The sequence below is a fragment of the Scyliorhinus torazame genome, chromosome 15 (genome assembly GCF_047496885.1).
Source record: "Scyliorhinus torazame isolate Kashiwa2021f chromosome 15, sScyTor2.1, whole genome shotgun sequence".
NCBI classification, from domain to species: Eukaryota; Metazoa; Chordata; class Chondrichthyes; order Carcharhiniformes; family Scyliorhinidae; genus Scyliorhinus; species Scyliorhinus torazame.
In genome coordinates, this window is record NC_092721.1 from 200,039,462 (window position 1) to 200,055,078 (window position 15,617).

A 15,617-nucleotide genomic window follows, 5' to 3' on the forward strand; every position below is an offset into this window, starting at 1 on the left:
GCTTGGGTCACTGTCTGTACAGAGTCTGCATGTTTTCCTCGTGTCTGCGTGGGTTTCCTCCGGGTGCACCGGTTTCCTCCCACAAGTCCCGAAAGAAGTGTTTGTTAGGTGAATTGGACATTCTGAATTCTCCCTTAGTCGCCGGAGTGTTAATGTAGCCTAGTTGTGACATTAATAAAGATATTGGGGAAGTTGTAGGCATACTTCTGATGTGTCCCATTCCTCCAGTATTTGACAAAATAAATGACACTTTCAGAGATTAATGAATTTTAAAATTCGCATGTGTCACTGAATCCACCATCACTACCTTAAATACGAACTATTAATCCAGAGTTTTATAATTTGAGAAAAGCCTCAAGGCTATTACCCAAAACGGCATGCAAAGAAAAAGCCAAAGAAGTAAAGATTTTACTAAATCCATCACGTGTAAAGGTTTAATCATTGTATTTGTTACTCAAATTAGACAATGGCAGTTCAAATTATTTCACATCCTTAGATATGCCAAGAGCATTACAGGCATTTAAATTAGTCTCTTCAGATTACAAATGTGACAACCAACCTGCTCCCGCAGCAGCAAATGTAAGCAGTGACCTGTTAATCCACTTTGATCTGAAAAAGTCCCCGTTCTTCAACTTGCTCCATGAGACCTTTTATATGTTTAAACTGGTGTATGTCCACGGTGTACCATGTCAATCTGAAGTCACAACCTTCAACACTGCAATGTTCCCTCCATGTGCTTGTATGCAAGCTTTGATAACCTGCTCAGTTTGGAGTGAAGCTTGAACCTCCAACTCAAACAAAGGCACCATCACTTGGCTAAGCAGACAAATACAGCAGGGCCTCCAGTGAGTGGAAGCAGCAGGTAATATGGTGCTGAAATGCTGACGGGCTCTGAAATTGATCTCAGGCTTGGAGGCAATGAAAGACAGACTTGCATCACTCATGACCACAGGACACCTCAAATCACTTCACGATCAATAAAGCAGTTTTGACATTTAGTCACTGTTGTAATGTAGGAAATGTGGCAGCCAATTCATACATAGCAGCTCCCACAAGCAGCAACATGATAATGACCACATACTCGGTTTGAGTGATATGATTGAGGGGTAAAATTGACCAGGATATCAGGAAGAACTCCCCACTCATCTTTGTAACCGTGTCTTGGATATTTTACTATTCGGAGTACTGCATTGCGGTCTCAACCTTGATTTGTGTTGGAGATGGCCTGGAGAGGAGCTTGAACCCATAAGCTTACGACTCAGAGGAGAGTGCTATTAACTGAACCAATGCTGATACATCAGCCATAAGTATATCAACCTTAAGTACTTGCTGTGCACAGTGTCAGCAATGCACTGTTTACAAGATGCACTGCTGCAACTCGCCAAGGCACCTTCGACAGCACCTTCCAGCCCCATGCCTCCACCAGGGGCATCAGACACATGAGAACACCACCACCTGCAAGTTCGCCTCAGCCACATGCCATCCAGACTTCGTCAAGGGTGGCACGGTGGTGCAGTGGTTAGCACTGCTGCCTCACGACGCCAAGGACCCAGGTTCGATCCCAGCCCTGTCACTGACCGTGTGGTGTTTGCACATTCTCCCTGTATCTGCAGGTATCTTACCCCCACAACCCAAAGATGTACACAGGAGGTGGATTGGCCACGCTAAATTGACCCTTAATTAGAAAGAAAAAATTGGGCACTTTAAATTTATGAAAACAAAGGAAATACATAGTCATTCTTTCACTGTCAGAGGAAAAATCCTGGAAGTCCCTAACAGCACTGTGGGTGTACCTATACCACATGGACTGCAGCGGTTCATGGCAGTGGCCCACCACCACCTTCTCAAGGGCAATTCGGAATGCGCGATAAAAATGCTGGTCCAACGACCACATTCTGTGGAAAGTATTTAGAAAAACTGTGTTCACTGTGAAGGCTCACTTTTCCAATATAGTACCAATTGCAAATAGATTCAATGGATTTTTTCCTCCACTGGCTGGAAACAAGATGAAGCTGTTTATTTTCAATAAGACCCTTGATTTCAACAGTCAGGTGTAGCCATCTTTGCATCGTGGGCCAATCCATAGATTGAAAACAGTGACTGTCGCATAATCCATAACATGGATCAAATTCACCAAGAGGGTGGTGGGAGTCTGGAACGCACTGCCTGAAAGGGTGGTGGAGGCAGAGACACTCAAAACATTTAAGGAGTGTTTAGATGTGCACTTGCGATGCCAAGGCTATCCCAAGTACTGGAAAATGGGTATAGAATACTTAGATGTTGTAATTAAGCAAATTACTGCGGATTCTGGAATCTGAAACAAAAGAGAAAATGCTGGAAATTCTCAGCAGGTCTGGCAGCATTTGTAGGAAGAGAAAAGAGCTAATGTTTTGAGTCCACATGACCCTTTGTCAAAGCTAAAAGACAGAGAAAGTGGGAAATATTTATTCTGTGGAGTGAGAGAATAAAAGATGAGTCAACCACAGAAACCAAGGGAAAGAGTGCTAATGGCAGTCCCCAGAGAACAAAAGGTGTGAAAGACCAAACAGCAGAGAAACTAACATCAGAGGGTAAACTGTGACAGGTGTAGATGTGGGGGGAGGAGAAGGGGGAAGCAAAGAGGAGAAAAGGTAAGGAAAGGGGGATAAGATGGGGGAGGGGGGGGGTAAATATTAGTGCTCTACACAGGTAGAAATACATTTAAACATCCTCCCCAAATTGATGATTTTACAAGACACTACATTGCCAGGTGAACATCTGTAGGCTATATCATTTACTAATAGCTTGGGGGGGGGGGGGGGGGGGGGGGGGGGGGGGAGAGAAGAGGAGAAAGAAAGAGGGAGAACAGAATTCCAGATGTGCACAGCTCCTTCCGTGAAAAGTGCTTCATAATTGCACCAATTGGTTTCATTTTAATTTAATGTCCCCTGAATTCCTAGAGTTCCCCACCAGTTAAAATAGTTTTTACCATTGTTTTATTATAGTCAAAATGTTGATGAAATCATCCCTTTTCTAAATAGAAGGGGATAGATTCCATTGTAATTATTGATAGTTCCTAGCTCACTTGTTTCTAAAACTGAAGCAGAATGAAATAAACATATAATCTAGCAATGAATTCAACAACTGAAGGCCAAACGTGAAAAGAACAGAAATTTATATGACTTCAGTATCTAATAAAAGCCTGCAGTTTTGAGATTAGACGTTATTTTAAAATACTGAAGGCCGATAGTTTTATATTAAGTTATAATGTATAGAGTAGGGTTTTAAAGTTAAAGTAATCTTGATTGTCACAAGTAAGCTCCCTTAAAATCTCCTTTTCAAATTTCCCTTATGTTTGCAGAGGACAATGAAGTCCTCAATGACCAGAGTGAAGTACCAATCTGTGGCCTCTCATTAGTAGTAGAACATATTAAGTTACACGATTAATTAGGTTCAATGCAACTTTTCTAGGAAAGCATCGGTACCAGAAATGTGATTACACCTGTGATTATTGCACACTGCTCACAGTTCAGTGAAATGTTGTTACTGCTCCTGATAGATCATTTAACCTTGGTTTCATTAAGCACAAGATTTGATCAATTTCATATTCCTTGGATTATCAAGTCCCACAACTCTTGCTCTGTGGCTTATCTGATAAAGAATTACACAGGGTAAAACCTCAATTCCTACAAGAATATTAATCATGGCAAAGCAAGCAAAATAAACGGTTATTGGATGGATGACATTAATGGTCATCACAATGGTCGACAGCATTTGAGAAGTGGTTCTCAAATGACAGGAGACAGAAAAGGGGAAAAGAGTTGGCAGCAAGATTGGCTTTGGCAGGCAGGGAGCACTCAGAGGAATCAAGATGGCGCCACAAGCAGCCACTTTGGAGGGTGCCTAAACAAATGGAAACCCCGGAGTGCAGGAACGCACCCACGTGGCGTGTACACAGTTGCCGGCCATGTTGGGTGCCCCCTGGACAAAGGGAAAGCCTGGGGCACAGGGGCCCGTTCATGGTGAGAACGGTGACAGCGACCATTTTGGACAGCCCCCTAACAAAGGAAAACCCCAAAGTGCAGGGGCGTGTCCACCAGGTAATTATGGTTGATCCCACAGGAACAGGGGGACAGAAATCCCCCCATTAGGATAGTCACCTGGAATGTAAGGGGACTTCACGGCCCAGTGAAAAGATCCAGAGGGCCAGGGGAGTAGCCATACTTATCAGTAAGAGGACAGGGTTTACAGAGACAAGGACGGTTACAGACCCAGGTATGTCATGGTCAGCAATGTCCTGGACGGGGCACCGGTAGTACTGGTAAGTGTGTACGCACCCAACTGGAACGACACAGAATTTATAAAAAAGACTATGGTGTAAACCCCCGACACAGACTGTAACTGTGTGCAAGAACCACTAACTGACCGATCAAGCCCCAGAAAGGGCAAAACGACAGGCATGGCTAGGGAACTGGGAATATTTATGGGGGCAGTGGATCCATGGGAGTTCCTCCACCTTGGTGAGAGGGAATTCGCGTTCTTCTCGCTGGTACATAAAGTACACATCCGAATCAAGGGGCGGCTCGGTGGCGCAGTGGTTAGCACTGCTGCCTCATGGCGCTGAGGTGCCAGGTTCGATCCCTCCCTGGGTCACTGTCCATGTGGAGTTTGCACATTCTCCCTGTGTCTGCGTGGGTCTCATCCCCACAACCCAAAAAGATGTGCAGAGTAGGTGGATTGGCCGTGTTTTTTTTTTAAAGTATACATCCGAATCGACTTCTTTGCAGTGGAGAAATGGGTGCTTCCAAGAATGATGGGAGCGGAATATTCCATGATAGTCATCTCCAATTACACTCCGCACTACGTGGATGTGAGGTTGGATACGGGTTGTGCCCAACGCCCCACATGGAGGTTGGACACAGACCTCCTGGCCGAAAAGGCCTTCTGCCAGAAAACATCACAGGTCATAGGCGACTACGTAACTAACAACCAGAACAGGGAAGTCTCACACCTTCCATGTTCTGGGAGGCACTAAAGGGTGTGGTCATAGGGGAAATTATAGTCTACAAGGTACGCAGAGACAGGGAAGAGGGCGGTCAGGCAACAGCGGATCGACTCCATCATGGAGGTCGACAGAAAGTACACAGAGGCCCTGACCGTAAAGCTGCTGGTGGAGAGGAAAAAAGCTACAAATCGACTTTAACCTGCTATCCACTAGCAAAGCAGTGCACCAACTCCGCCAACACAGGGGACCTTCTGCGAACACGGGGAAATAGGCGGGCCATCTACTGGCTTACCAGCTGAGAAAGCAGGCAGCCACGCGGGAAATTGCGCAGGTAAAAGATAGCAGTGGCAGACTGGCAATGGAACCAAAAGAGGTCAATCGAGCATTTAAGACCTTTTACAGAGGGATGGACACCTCAGAGCACCCCCGATGGGGATACGGGGATGAAACAAAGTTCCTTAACGGACTGGATATGCCAGTTCTGGGGGACGACACAAAAAAGATAAAGACCCGATGCAATGCGGCTCATATAGACCCATTTCACTACAGAATGTAGACGCGAAGATATTTGCGAAGATCCTGGCCAAGAGATTGGAGAACTGCGTACCAGAGGTGGTCGCAGAAGACCAGATATGCTTTGTCAAAGTTAGGCAGCTCACTGCGAACATCAGGCAGCTGATGAATGTAATAATGACACCCCACCCACTCCGGGGAGAGAACACCGGAGGTGATTGTTTCCCTGGACGCAGAAAAGGCTTCGACAGAGTCGAATGGAAGAACCTCCTAGCTGTTGCTATCTGCAATACTACCATGGTAGAAAGAGTGAGGAAATGGGTATGTGAACCCAATACGGAATGGGTGCCGATGGAGGAGGCCCCCTGCAAGGGAACGACTCTCTGGGCCCTCGCCACGTCAGCACTCTTTCTTCTCCTTCTCCCCGCGCCGCGCGCCGCCCCCCCCCCCCCCCCCCGGACGAAGTATACAACCTGCCTAGTGGCGGTAGCCACAGTAAGGACGTGGAATCAAATGAGGCAATATTTCGGTCTGACCGAGATGTCTTCCTTGGCCCCAAACTGTGGAAACCACCAGCCATGCTAGACACCACATGCAAGAAATGGAGACAGGACACAGAACATTACAGCGCAGTACAGGCCCTTCGGCCCTCGATGTTGCGCCGACCTGTGAAACCACTCTAAAGCCCATCTACACTATTCCCTTATCGTCCATGTCTATCCAATGACCATTTGAATGCCCTTAGTGTTGGCGAGTCCACTACTGCACCCTTTCCAATGCTTCCACATCCTCTCTATAATGCGGCGACCAGAATTGCACACAATACTCCAAATGCGGCCGCATCAGAGTTTTGTACAGCTGCAACATGACCTCATGGCTCCGAAACTCAATCCCTCTATCAATAAAAGCTAATACACCGTACTCCTTAACAGCCCCCTCAACCTGGGTGGCAACTTTCAGGGATCTATGTACATGGACACCGAGATCTCTCTGCTCATCCACACTGCCAAGAATCTTACCATTAGCCCAGTAACTCGGTCTTCCTGTTATTCCTTCCAAAATGAATCACCTCACACTTTTCTGCATTAAACTCCATTTGACACCTCTCAGCCCAGCGCTGCAGCTTATCTATATCCCTCTGTAACTTGTAACATCCTTCCGCACTGTCCACAACTCCACCAACTTTAGTGCCATTTGCAAATTTACTCACCCATCCTTCTACGCCCTCCTCCAGGTCATTTATAAAAATGAGAAACAGCAGTGGTCCCAAAACAGATCCTTGTGGTACACCACTAGTAACTGGACTCCAGTCTGAACATTTCCCATCAACCACCACCCTTTGTCTTCTTCCAGCTGGCCAATTTCTGATCCAAACTGCAAAATCACCCTAAATCCCATGCCTCCGTATTTTCTGTAGTAGCCTACCTTGGGGGACCTTATCAAACGCTTTACTGAAATCCATATACACCACATCAACTGCTTTACCCTCATCCACCTGTTTGGTCACCTTCTTAAAGAACTCAATAAGGTTTGAGGCACAACCTACCCTTCACAAAACCGTGTTGACTACCTCTAATCAAATTATTCATCATCATAGAATTTACAGTGCAGAAGGAGGCCATTCGGCCCATCGAGTCTGCACCGGCTCTTGGAAAGAGCACCCTACCCAAGGTCCACACCGCCACCCTATCCCCATAACCCAGTGACCCCACCCTACACTAAGGGCAATTTTGGACACTATGGGCAATTTAGCATGGCCAATCCACCTAACCCGCACATCTTTGGACTGTGGGAGGAAACCGGAACACCCGGAGGAAACCCACGCACGCACGGGGAGGATGTGCAGACTCCGCACAGACAGTGACCCAAGCCGGAATCGAACCTGGGACCTTGGAGCTGTGAAGCATTTGTGCTATCCACAATGCTACCGTGCTTTCCAGATGATTATACATCCTATCTCTTATAAACCTTCCAAGATTTTGCCCACAACAGAAGTAAGGCTCACTGGTCTCTAGTTACCGGGGTTGTCTCTACTCCCCTTCTTGAACAAGGGGACCACATTTGCTATCCTCCAGTCTTCTGGCACTATTCCTGTAGACAAAGATGACTTAAAGATCAAAGCCAAAGGCTCATCAATCGCCTCCCTAGCTTCCCAGAGAATCCTAGGATAAATCCCATCCGGCCCAGGGGACTTATCTATTTTCACACTTTCCAGAATTGCTAACACCTCCTCCTTATGAACCTCAAGCCCTTCTAGTCTAGTAGCCTGAATCTCAGTATTCTCCTCAACAACATTGTCTTTTTCCTGTGTGAATACTGACGAAAAATATTCATTTAGCACCTCTCCTATCTCCTCGGACTCCAAGCACAACTTCCCACTGCTGTCCTTGTCTGGCCCTACTCTTACCCTAGTCATTCTTTTATTCCTGACATATCGATAGAAAGCTTATCTATATAAAGTACCACAGGTACTGTGCACATTAAACATAAAATGCAACTGTGTAGAAAAATAGAAAATACCAATAGAAATATTTTTAAGGTTTGGTTGTTGATAGGATACTGGGAGCGATTAATGGAAAGATGTATAAACAGATTGAAGATTCTTGCCACAGAGCAAATTTTACATGTTGAAGCTTTTATGAAGTAGCCACAGAAACATTAAGACAGCAGGGTCTGTTACAATTTCGCAAAGTTTCATCCAGCATTAAGACTGGCTCAATTTGAAATTTAACAAAACATTCCTTGTTATTATAGGAGGTTCAACGGAAATCCTAACCAGAGAAACAATTCCACCTTGTCACGTCCTTACCAGTTAGTTACGCATCCACAGCTGCATATGGTGGGTTTGGTGGAACAGACACTTTTGCCACTTTGATACACACTGACTCTTTAAAAAATCATTCATGTTCATCATGCCTGTTGAAATTGACAACGGCGATTTCCCCAACGGTTCAGCAAATTTGTTCAACCAATTGCTCAGACAACCGGGTTTCATCCAGTCAGAGCAGTTAAGTAACTTTTATCCTCAGAGTCTTTGTCTGCCTAGGTTAACAGGTTTGCTCCAACTGGTCTCAAGATCCTGGGGTTGGCACAATCATAGGAGCTTCTACTACTGAGTGTTTAGCTTCTGTAAATGGCAGGTGAAATTTGGAGAAATGCAAGGTTATCTACTTCGGTAGCAAAAACGAGAAGGCCCAGTTCTTTTTTTTCCAATTAAGGGGAAATTTAGCGTGGCCAATCCACCTAACCTGCATATCTTTGGGTTGTGGGGGTGACACCCACAGACACGGGACATTGTGCAAACTCCACACGGACAATGACCCGGGATCGAACCTGCATCCTCAGCGCCGTGAGGCAGCAGTGCCATCATGCCGCACTGAATGGCCATAAATTAGGAGGGGGAATGTGCAACAATGTGACCTGGGTGTCCTTGTACACCAGTCACTGAAGAGAAGCATGTAGGTACACAACAGGCGGTAAAGTCGGCAAATGGTATGTTGGCCTTCATGGTGAGAGCATTAGAGTACAGGAGCCAGGATGACTTGCTGGAATTATACAGGGCCTTGGGTGAGGCCACACCTGGAATAGTGTGCGCAGTTTTGGTCTCCTTATCTGAGGAAGGAAGTGCTTGCACTGGAGGGAGTGCAGAGATTTGCCAGACTGATTCCTGGGATGGCTGCACTGATGTAAGAGGAGAAATTGAATCAGTTAGGATTGAATTCAAAAAATGAAGGGAAAATCTCAGAAACCATAGGGGCGGCACAGTAGCATAGTGGTTAACACTGTTGCTTCACAGCACCAGGGTCCCTGGGTTAGATTCCCAGCTTGGTTCGCTGTCTGTGCGGAGTCTGCACGTTCTCCCAGTGTGTACGTGGGTTTCCTCCGGGTGCTCTGGTTTCTTCCCTCAAGTCCAAAGATGCGCAGGTTAGGTGGATTGGACATGCTAAATTGCCCTTAAATGTCCAAAAAAGTTAAGTGGGGTTACTAGGATAGGGTGAAGGTGTGGGTTTCAGTAGGGTGCTCTTCCCAAGGGCCGGTGCAGACTTGAAGGGCCGAATGGCCTCCTTCTGCACTGTAAATTCTATGATTCTACGAAACCGATAAAATTCTAAATGGACGAGACAGGGCTAATGCAGAAAGAATGTTTCCGATGGTGTGCGTTCAGAACCAGGGGTCACAGTCTGAGGACTTGTGGTAGACCATTTAATAACAGTAATAATAGTAATCATAATCTTTATTGTCTCAAGTAGGCTTTATTGTCACAAGTAGGCTTACATTAACACTGCAATGAAGTTACTGTGAAAAGCCCCTAGTCGCCACACTCCAGCGCCTGTTTGGATACATGGGGGGGGAGAATTCAGAATGACCAAATTACCCAACAGAGAAATATCTTCACCCAGAGTGTGTGGAGCCTGAGGAGTGTGTTACTACAGGAAGCAATTGAGGACAAAAAATGTTATCCTTTCAAGCAGTTAGATTCAGCTCTTCATGTGAAAGGGATTAAACAACATGGAGGCAAAGCCGGATTAGGGTTTGGGATTTGAGGGTTTGACTATTAAATTGGATGATCAGCCATGATCATAATGAATGGCAAAGCAGGCTCGACGAGCTGAATGGCCTCCTCATGCTCCTGTTTTCTATGTTTATATGCAAGCTTGGAGTTTTTCCTCTCAGGACATAGATTCCTCCAACTCTATTTCTTTTAGGAAAATGCTGATTAAACTGGATTATTTAAAGGGAAGCTGAAAATATGCATTAATGCAAAGACTCATCTGGTCCAAAGAATGGTCAGAATACTGGTGCAAATTCTTCATTTAAATACAGAGCTAACATTAGTCCAATTAAGTGTCACTTACCAAAGAATCCTTCACTACCTCGCTGGTGTAAAATGCTGAAGAGAGAGAACAATGTGTTAGGAATTCATTTACAAAACACTTCTGGAAATCAGTAATTCAATAATTAACATTTAGTCACTGCAACAACAAAAAAATGGTTTTAAACATTGGAAATTCATTCAAATCACCCCAGATCACCTCAAACAGCAGCAAAGCTTGTGAAGTCAATTTTGAACAGATTTTCTTGACTCCTTCAACTGATTTTTATTGCAGATCAGAGTTTTGAAGCAAAGTGCAATTAAAATAAAAACTCCAGTATATCTAAATTTTCATTCCATCCAATAAATTGAAGACAGAATTTAGACTGGTTGAACACAGTAACTGAACTCAATCCAAAAGTAGTCAGGTAAGGTATGCTGATGTAAGAATCTCAGAGAGCTCTCTTTATATATACATCCTGTTATCTGTCAGTTTGTAGTGAAGGCTGTTTGAAACCAATAGAACATCTGTGAGAGAAAACATTTCAGAAACCCACAGAAAGTAGTGTTAAATGGAGAGAAAAAAAATGAGAGGGGCGATTGTGCAGCGTATGTAGAAATTCTTAATTCAATGAAAACATGCAAATCACCTTGATCCAATAGCACCACACTTAAAAGGACAAAAAAAAAGAGAGTAATTTGCCTTATCGGTGCCTGTGGCAAGAAGGAGGGGGCAATTTGTATGACAGTTTACAATTCAAATAAAAACAAGATCATAAAGTATGTGACTGTACATCAGTAAATTATTTCAGTAGAATCGGATTCAGATTTGAAATACCTCTAAAAGGGATGAGCATTTGAAATGCCATAACATTCAAGACTATGGGCCAAGTGCTGGGAAGTGGGATTAGTGGTGAAACATAGAACAATAGGAGAAGGCCATTTAGCCCTTTGAGCCTGCTCCAACACCAACATTCATGGTGATCATGGCTGGTCATCCAACTCAATAGCCTGATCCCACTTCACCCATATCCATTGATCCCTATTGCCCCAATTGCTATAAGGGGCTGGTTTAGCACAATGGGCTAAACAGCTGACTGGTAATGCAGAACAAGGCTGGTTTAGCGCGGTTTCAATTCCCATACTGGCCTCCCCGAACAGGCGCCGGATTGTGGCAACTAGGGGCGTTTCACAAGAATTTCATTGAAGCCTACTTGTGACAATAAGCGATTATTATCTAGCTGCTTCTTGCTACAACTGCTTTTCGTGGTAATGAATTCCGCAGGCCGATCACTTTCTGGGATAAGAAGTTTCTCCTCCTCTCATTCCTAAATGGTCTACTCCTTATCCTCACCCTGCATTCCCTGGTTCAAGGCATCCCCACGAACGGGAACATCTTCCTGCATATGAGATGCCCCTCATTCTTCTGAACTCCAGTCATTGCAATCTTTACAAACTCAATCTCTCCTCATACATCAATCCTATCATCCCAGGAATCAGTCTGGTAAACCTTATCTGTACTCCCTCTACAGCAAGAACATCAGATAAGGAGACCAAAACTGCACACAATATTTCAAGTGTGGCCTCACCAAGGCCCTGTATAATTCCAGCAAGGACATCCCTACTCCTGATCTGGAATCCTCTTGCTATGAAGGTCAACATACCATTTGCCTTCTTTATTGCCTGCTGTTACCTTCGGCGACTGGTGTGCAAGGACACACAGGTCTTGTTGAACATTCCTATATCGTAATTAATTCAGATAAAGGTAAAGAATCTTTATTTTCACAAGTAGGCTTACATTAACACTACAATGAAGTTACTGTGAAAAGCCCCTAGTCGCCACATTCCGGCACCTGTTCGGTTACACACGGGGAGAATTCAGAATTCTCAGCTGGTACAGGAATTAAACCCGCACTGCTGGCCTTGTTCTGCATCACAAACCAGCTGTCTAGCCCACTGAGCTAAACCAGCCCTGTGAGCTAAACCAGCCCTGTAATAATAATCTGCCTTCCTTTTTTTTTTAAATTTAGATTTTTTCCAATCAAGAGGCAATTTAGCATGACCAATCCACCTAACCCGCACATCTTTTGGGTTGTGGGGGTGAAACCCACGCAGACATGGGGAGAATGTGCAAACTCCACACGGACAGTGACCCAGGGCCGGGATTCGAACCAGAGTCCTCAGCGCCGCAGTCCCAGTGCTAACCACTGCGCCACCGTGCTGTCCCTAATCTGCCTTCCTGTTTTGCTACCATTGTGGGAACCTCACACAAAATGTCTCATCAGCAAATTTGGAGATATTACATTTTGTTCGAAATTATTAATATAGAGTTGATAGCTGGGGCCCCAAGCACCAATTCCTGCGGCACCACACTGTCCAAATGGCAGGCAGTGACTAAAGACCCATTTTTCCCTACTCTTTGTTTCTTGTTTGACAACCAGTTTTCTATCCATCTCAATACACTACTCCTAATCATATGCATTTCAATTTTACACACTAATCTTCTGGCATTTTGTCGAAAGCCTTCCGAAAGTCCAAATAAACCACATCCACTGGCTCCCCTTGATCAATTCTATGCGTTACACCTCAAAAACATTCCAGCAGATTTGTCAAGTATGATTTCCCTTTCTTAAATCCATGTTGACTGTCCAATCCTGCCACTGTTTACAAAGCACTCCACTATAAAATTTTAGATTGGAGTAGTTTTTTGTTGGTGCAGGCTTGTTGGGCTGATGGGCCTCTTCTGTACTGTATGATTCTTTGTTTTCTATTCTAAAATCATACTTTGAGTTTTATCACTCTGAAGGAGTGAATGGTAGAAGGGCTTCAACATTCAGAGGCTCACATCACTTGTCACAACAAGTTCAGCAACAAACCCCAACACTGCACTGTCGGGATTCTATGATTTTTAATGGCTCATTTGGGGACAGGCAATTAATACAAACAGAGTCATTACTTTTAGCAGCAGAGTTGAGCAACACATATGACTTTAAAATTCTAATCCTCATTTTAAAAACACTTCATAAGTTCACCCTCTCTCTATCACTAAATTCCTCCAGTGCCACAACCCTGTGGGATCTCTGGGCACTTCCAATTCTAGCCTTTGCGCATCCCCAATTTTAACCTCTTGGCTGCCATGCCTTCAGCTGTTCAGCAATTCCCTCTCTAAACTCGTCTTTCGTCATTTAAGGCACTCCCTAAAACCTACCTCATGTGGTTCTGTTGTCAATTTTTGTTTTGAGGCACTCACTATACTTTACCACACTAAAAGGTGCGAAATGCACGGTACTATCGAGACTAGGAAACTCTTGTTAGAAGCTCCTGCAATGATTTTGGATAAGGAGGATTGGAGAATATAACATTCATTGCTTAAAAGTAAAAGAAGTTTGTTAAATGTGCAAGCAGGCAGTCCATTAGACATCCCTCAATGTTTTAAGTTATAGAGGCTCACTATTCTGATCAGCTTGTAATTATGTTTCACCAGCAAACAACAAGCCCGTATAAAGTAACTATTATTGCCGTCACCGGAGATCATCATAAGAATCTAAATGTTGAAAGTTCCAACTTTGCTACACCAATTCATTATTTCTCATAATAAAAATGCATCTGCAGCAACTTTAATTACCTTTAAAGACCTTTGCATCATCACATAGGTGTAAGCTAAAGTAGGTGTCCAGAAGATGGGAACCATTCTTGTTAATTATATTTCGTGCTGCAATACTTCGCAGGTGTCGAAGCCGTCGCTGAAACAAGAAACATTTGAACAGTGCTTAGGCATTTAAATATTTAATCTTAGTTCTCACCAAAACATTTGTTCTGCACCATGTCATTTGGCACTTGTGCAGTCTAATAATACAATCTAACATTTAATAACATCGGACTTTAGAAATTTCAGATTCCATCCACACAAACTATTTGTGAACTCATGTGCATGACTTCTGATTTCAACATAGTTTCTACATATTCTTGAAGGAAGAGATGGGTTTCCCTCTTTTGGCAACCAATGTCAATGTTCGATTCATATACATGTTAAATAATCCAAAGGGCTGTCACTCGACATCCAATATACAGAGAGAAATGACACAAACTAATATAAACAACAATGCATTTATATAGCACATTAATTTCATAACCTAAAGCCAGAGAAAAGTTACAGCACAGAAAGAGGTCAGTAGTATATATAAATGATTTGGAGGAAAATGTAACTGGTCTGATTAGTAAGTTTGCAGATGACACAAAGGTTAGTGGAATTGTGGATAGCGATAAGGACTAACTCAGAGGATACAGCAGGATTTAGATTGTTTGGAGACTTGGGCGGAGAGATGGCAGATGGAGTTTAATCCGGACAAATGGGAGGTAATGCATTTTGGAAGGTCTAATGCAGGTAGGCAATATACAGTGAATGGTAGAACCCTCAAGAGTATTGAAAGTCAGAGAGATCTAGGAGTACGGGTCAACAGGTCACTGAAAGGGGCAGCACAGGTGGAGAAGGTAGTCAAGAAGGCATACGGCATGTATTCATTGGCCGGGGCATTGAGTATAAGAATTGGCAAGTCATGTTGCAGCTGTATAGAACCTTAGTTAGGCCACACGGAGTATAGTGTTCAATTCTGGTTGCCACACTACCAGAAGGATGTAGAGGCTTTAGAGAGGGTGCAGAAGAGATTTACCAGAATGTTGCCTGGTATGGATGGCATTAGCTAGGAGGTGCGGTTGAATAAACTCGGTTTGTTCTCACTGGAATGACGGAGGTTGAGGGGCGACCTGATAGAGGTCTACAAAATTATGAGGGGCATAGACAGAGTAGATAGTCAGAGGCTTTTCCCCAGGGTAGAGGGGTCAATTACTAGGGGGCATAGGTTTAAGGTGAGAGGGGCAAGGTTTAGAGTATATGTACGAGGCAAGTTTTTTTGCACAGAGGGTAGTGGGTGCCTGGAACTCGCTACCGGAGGTGGTGGTTGAAGCAGGGACGATAGTGACATTTAAGGGGCATCTTGACAAATACATGAATAGGATGGGAATAAAGGGATACGGACCCAGGAAGTGTAGAAGATTGTAGTTTAGTCGGGCAGCATGGTCGGCACGGGCTTGGAAGGCCGAAGGGCCTGTTCCTGTGCTGTACATTTCTTTGTTCTTTGTAAAAACAGCTTCTTCCCCGCTGTTACCAGACTCCTAAACGACTCTCTTATGGACTGACCTGATCAGTACTACACTGCATGCTTCACCTGATGCCGGTGTTTATGTAGTTACATTGTGTACCTTGTGATGCCCTATTATATATTTTCTTTTTACTTTTCTTTTCATGTA

General features: G+C 44.2%; 1 protein-coding gene across 1 annotated transcript in view; it reads right to left on the reverse strand.

Moving 5' to 3' along the window:
* Nucleotides 1-15,617, reverse strand: part of uvrag (UV radiation resistance associated gene) — a 403,204-nt gene that overhangs the window by 355,184 nt on the left and 32,403 nt on the right. Inside the window, exons 2-3 of the mRNA XM_072477416.1 lie at nucleotides 13,936-14,053; nucleotides 10,354-10,388 (exon numbers count right to left, since the gene is read on the reverse strand). Of these exons, the coding sequence (XP_072333517.1) occupies nucleotides 10,354-10,388; nucleotides 13,936-14,053 (153 nt within the window). The remainder of the gene's footprint in view (nucleotides 1-10,353; nucleotides 10,389-13,935; nucleotides 14,054-15,617) is intronic.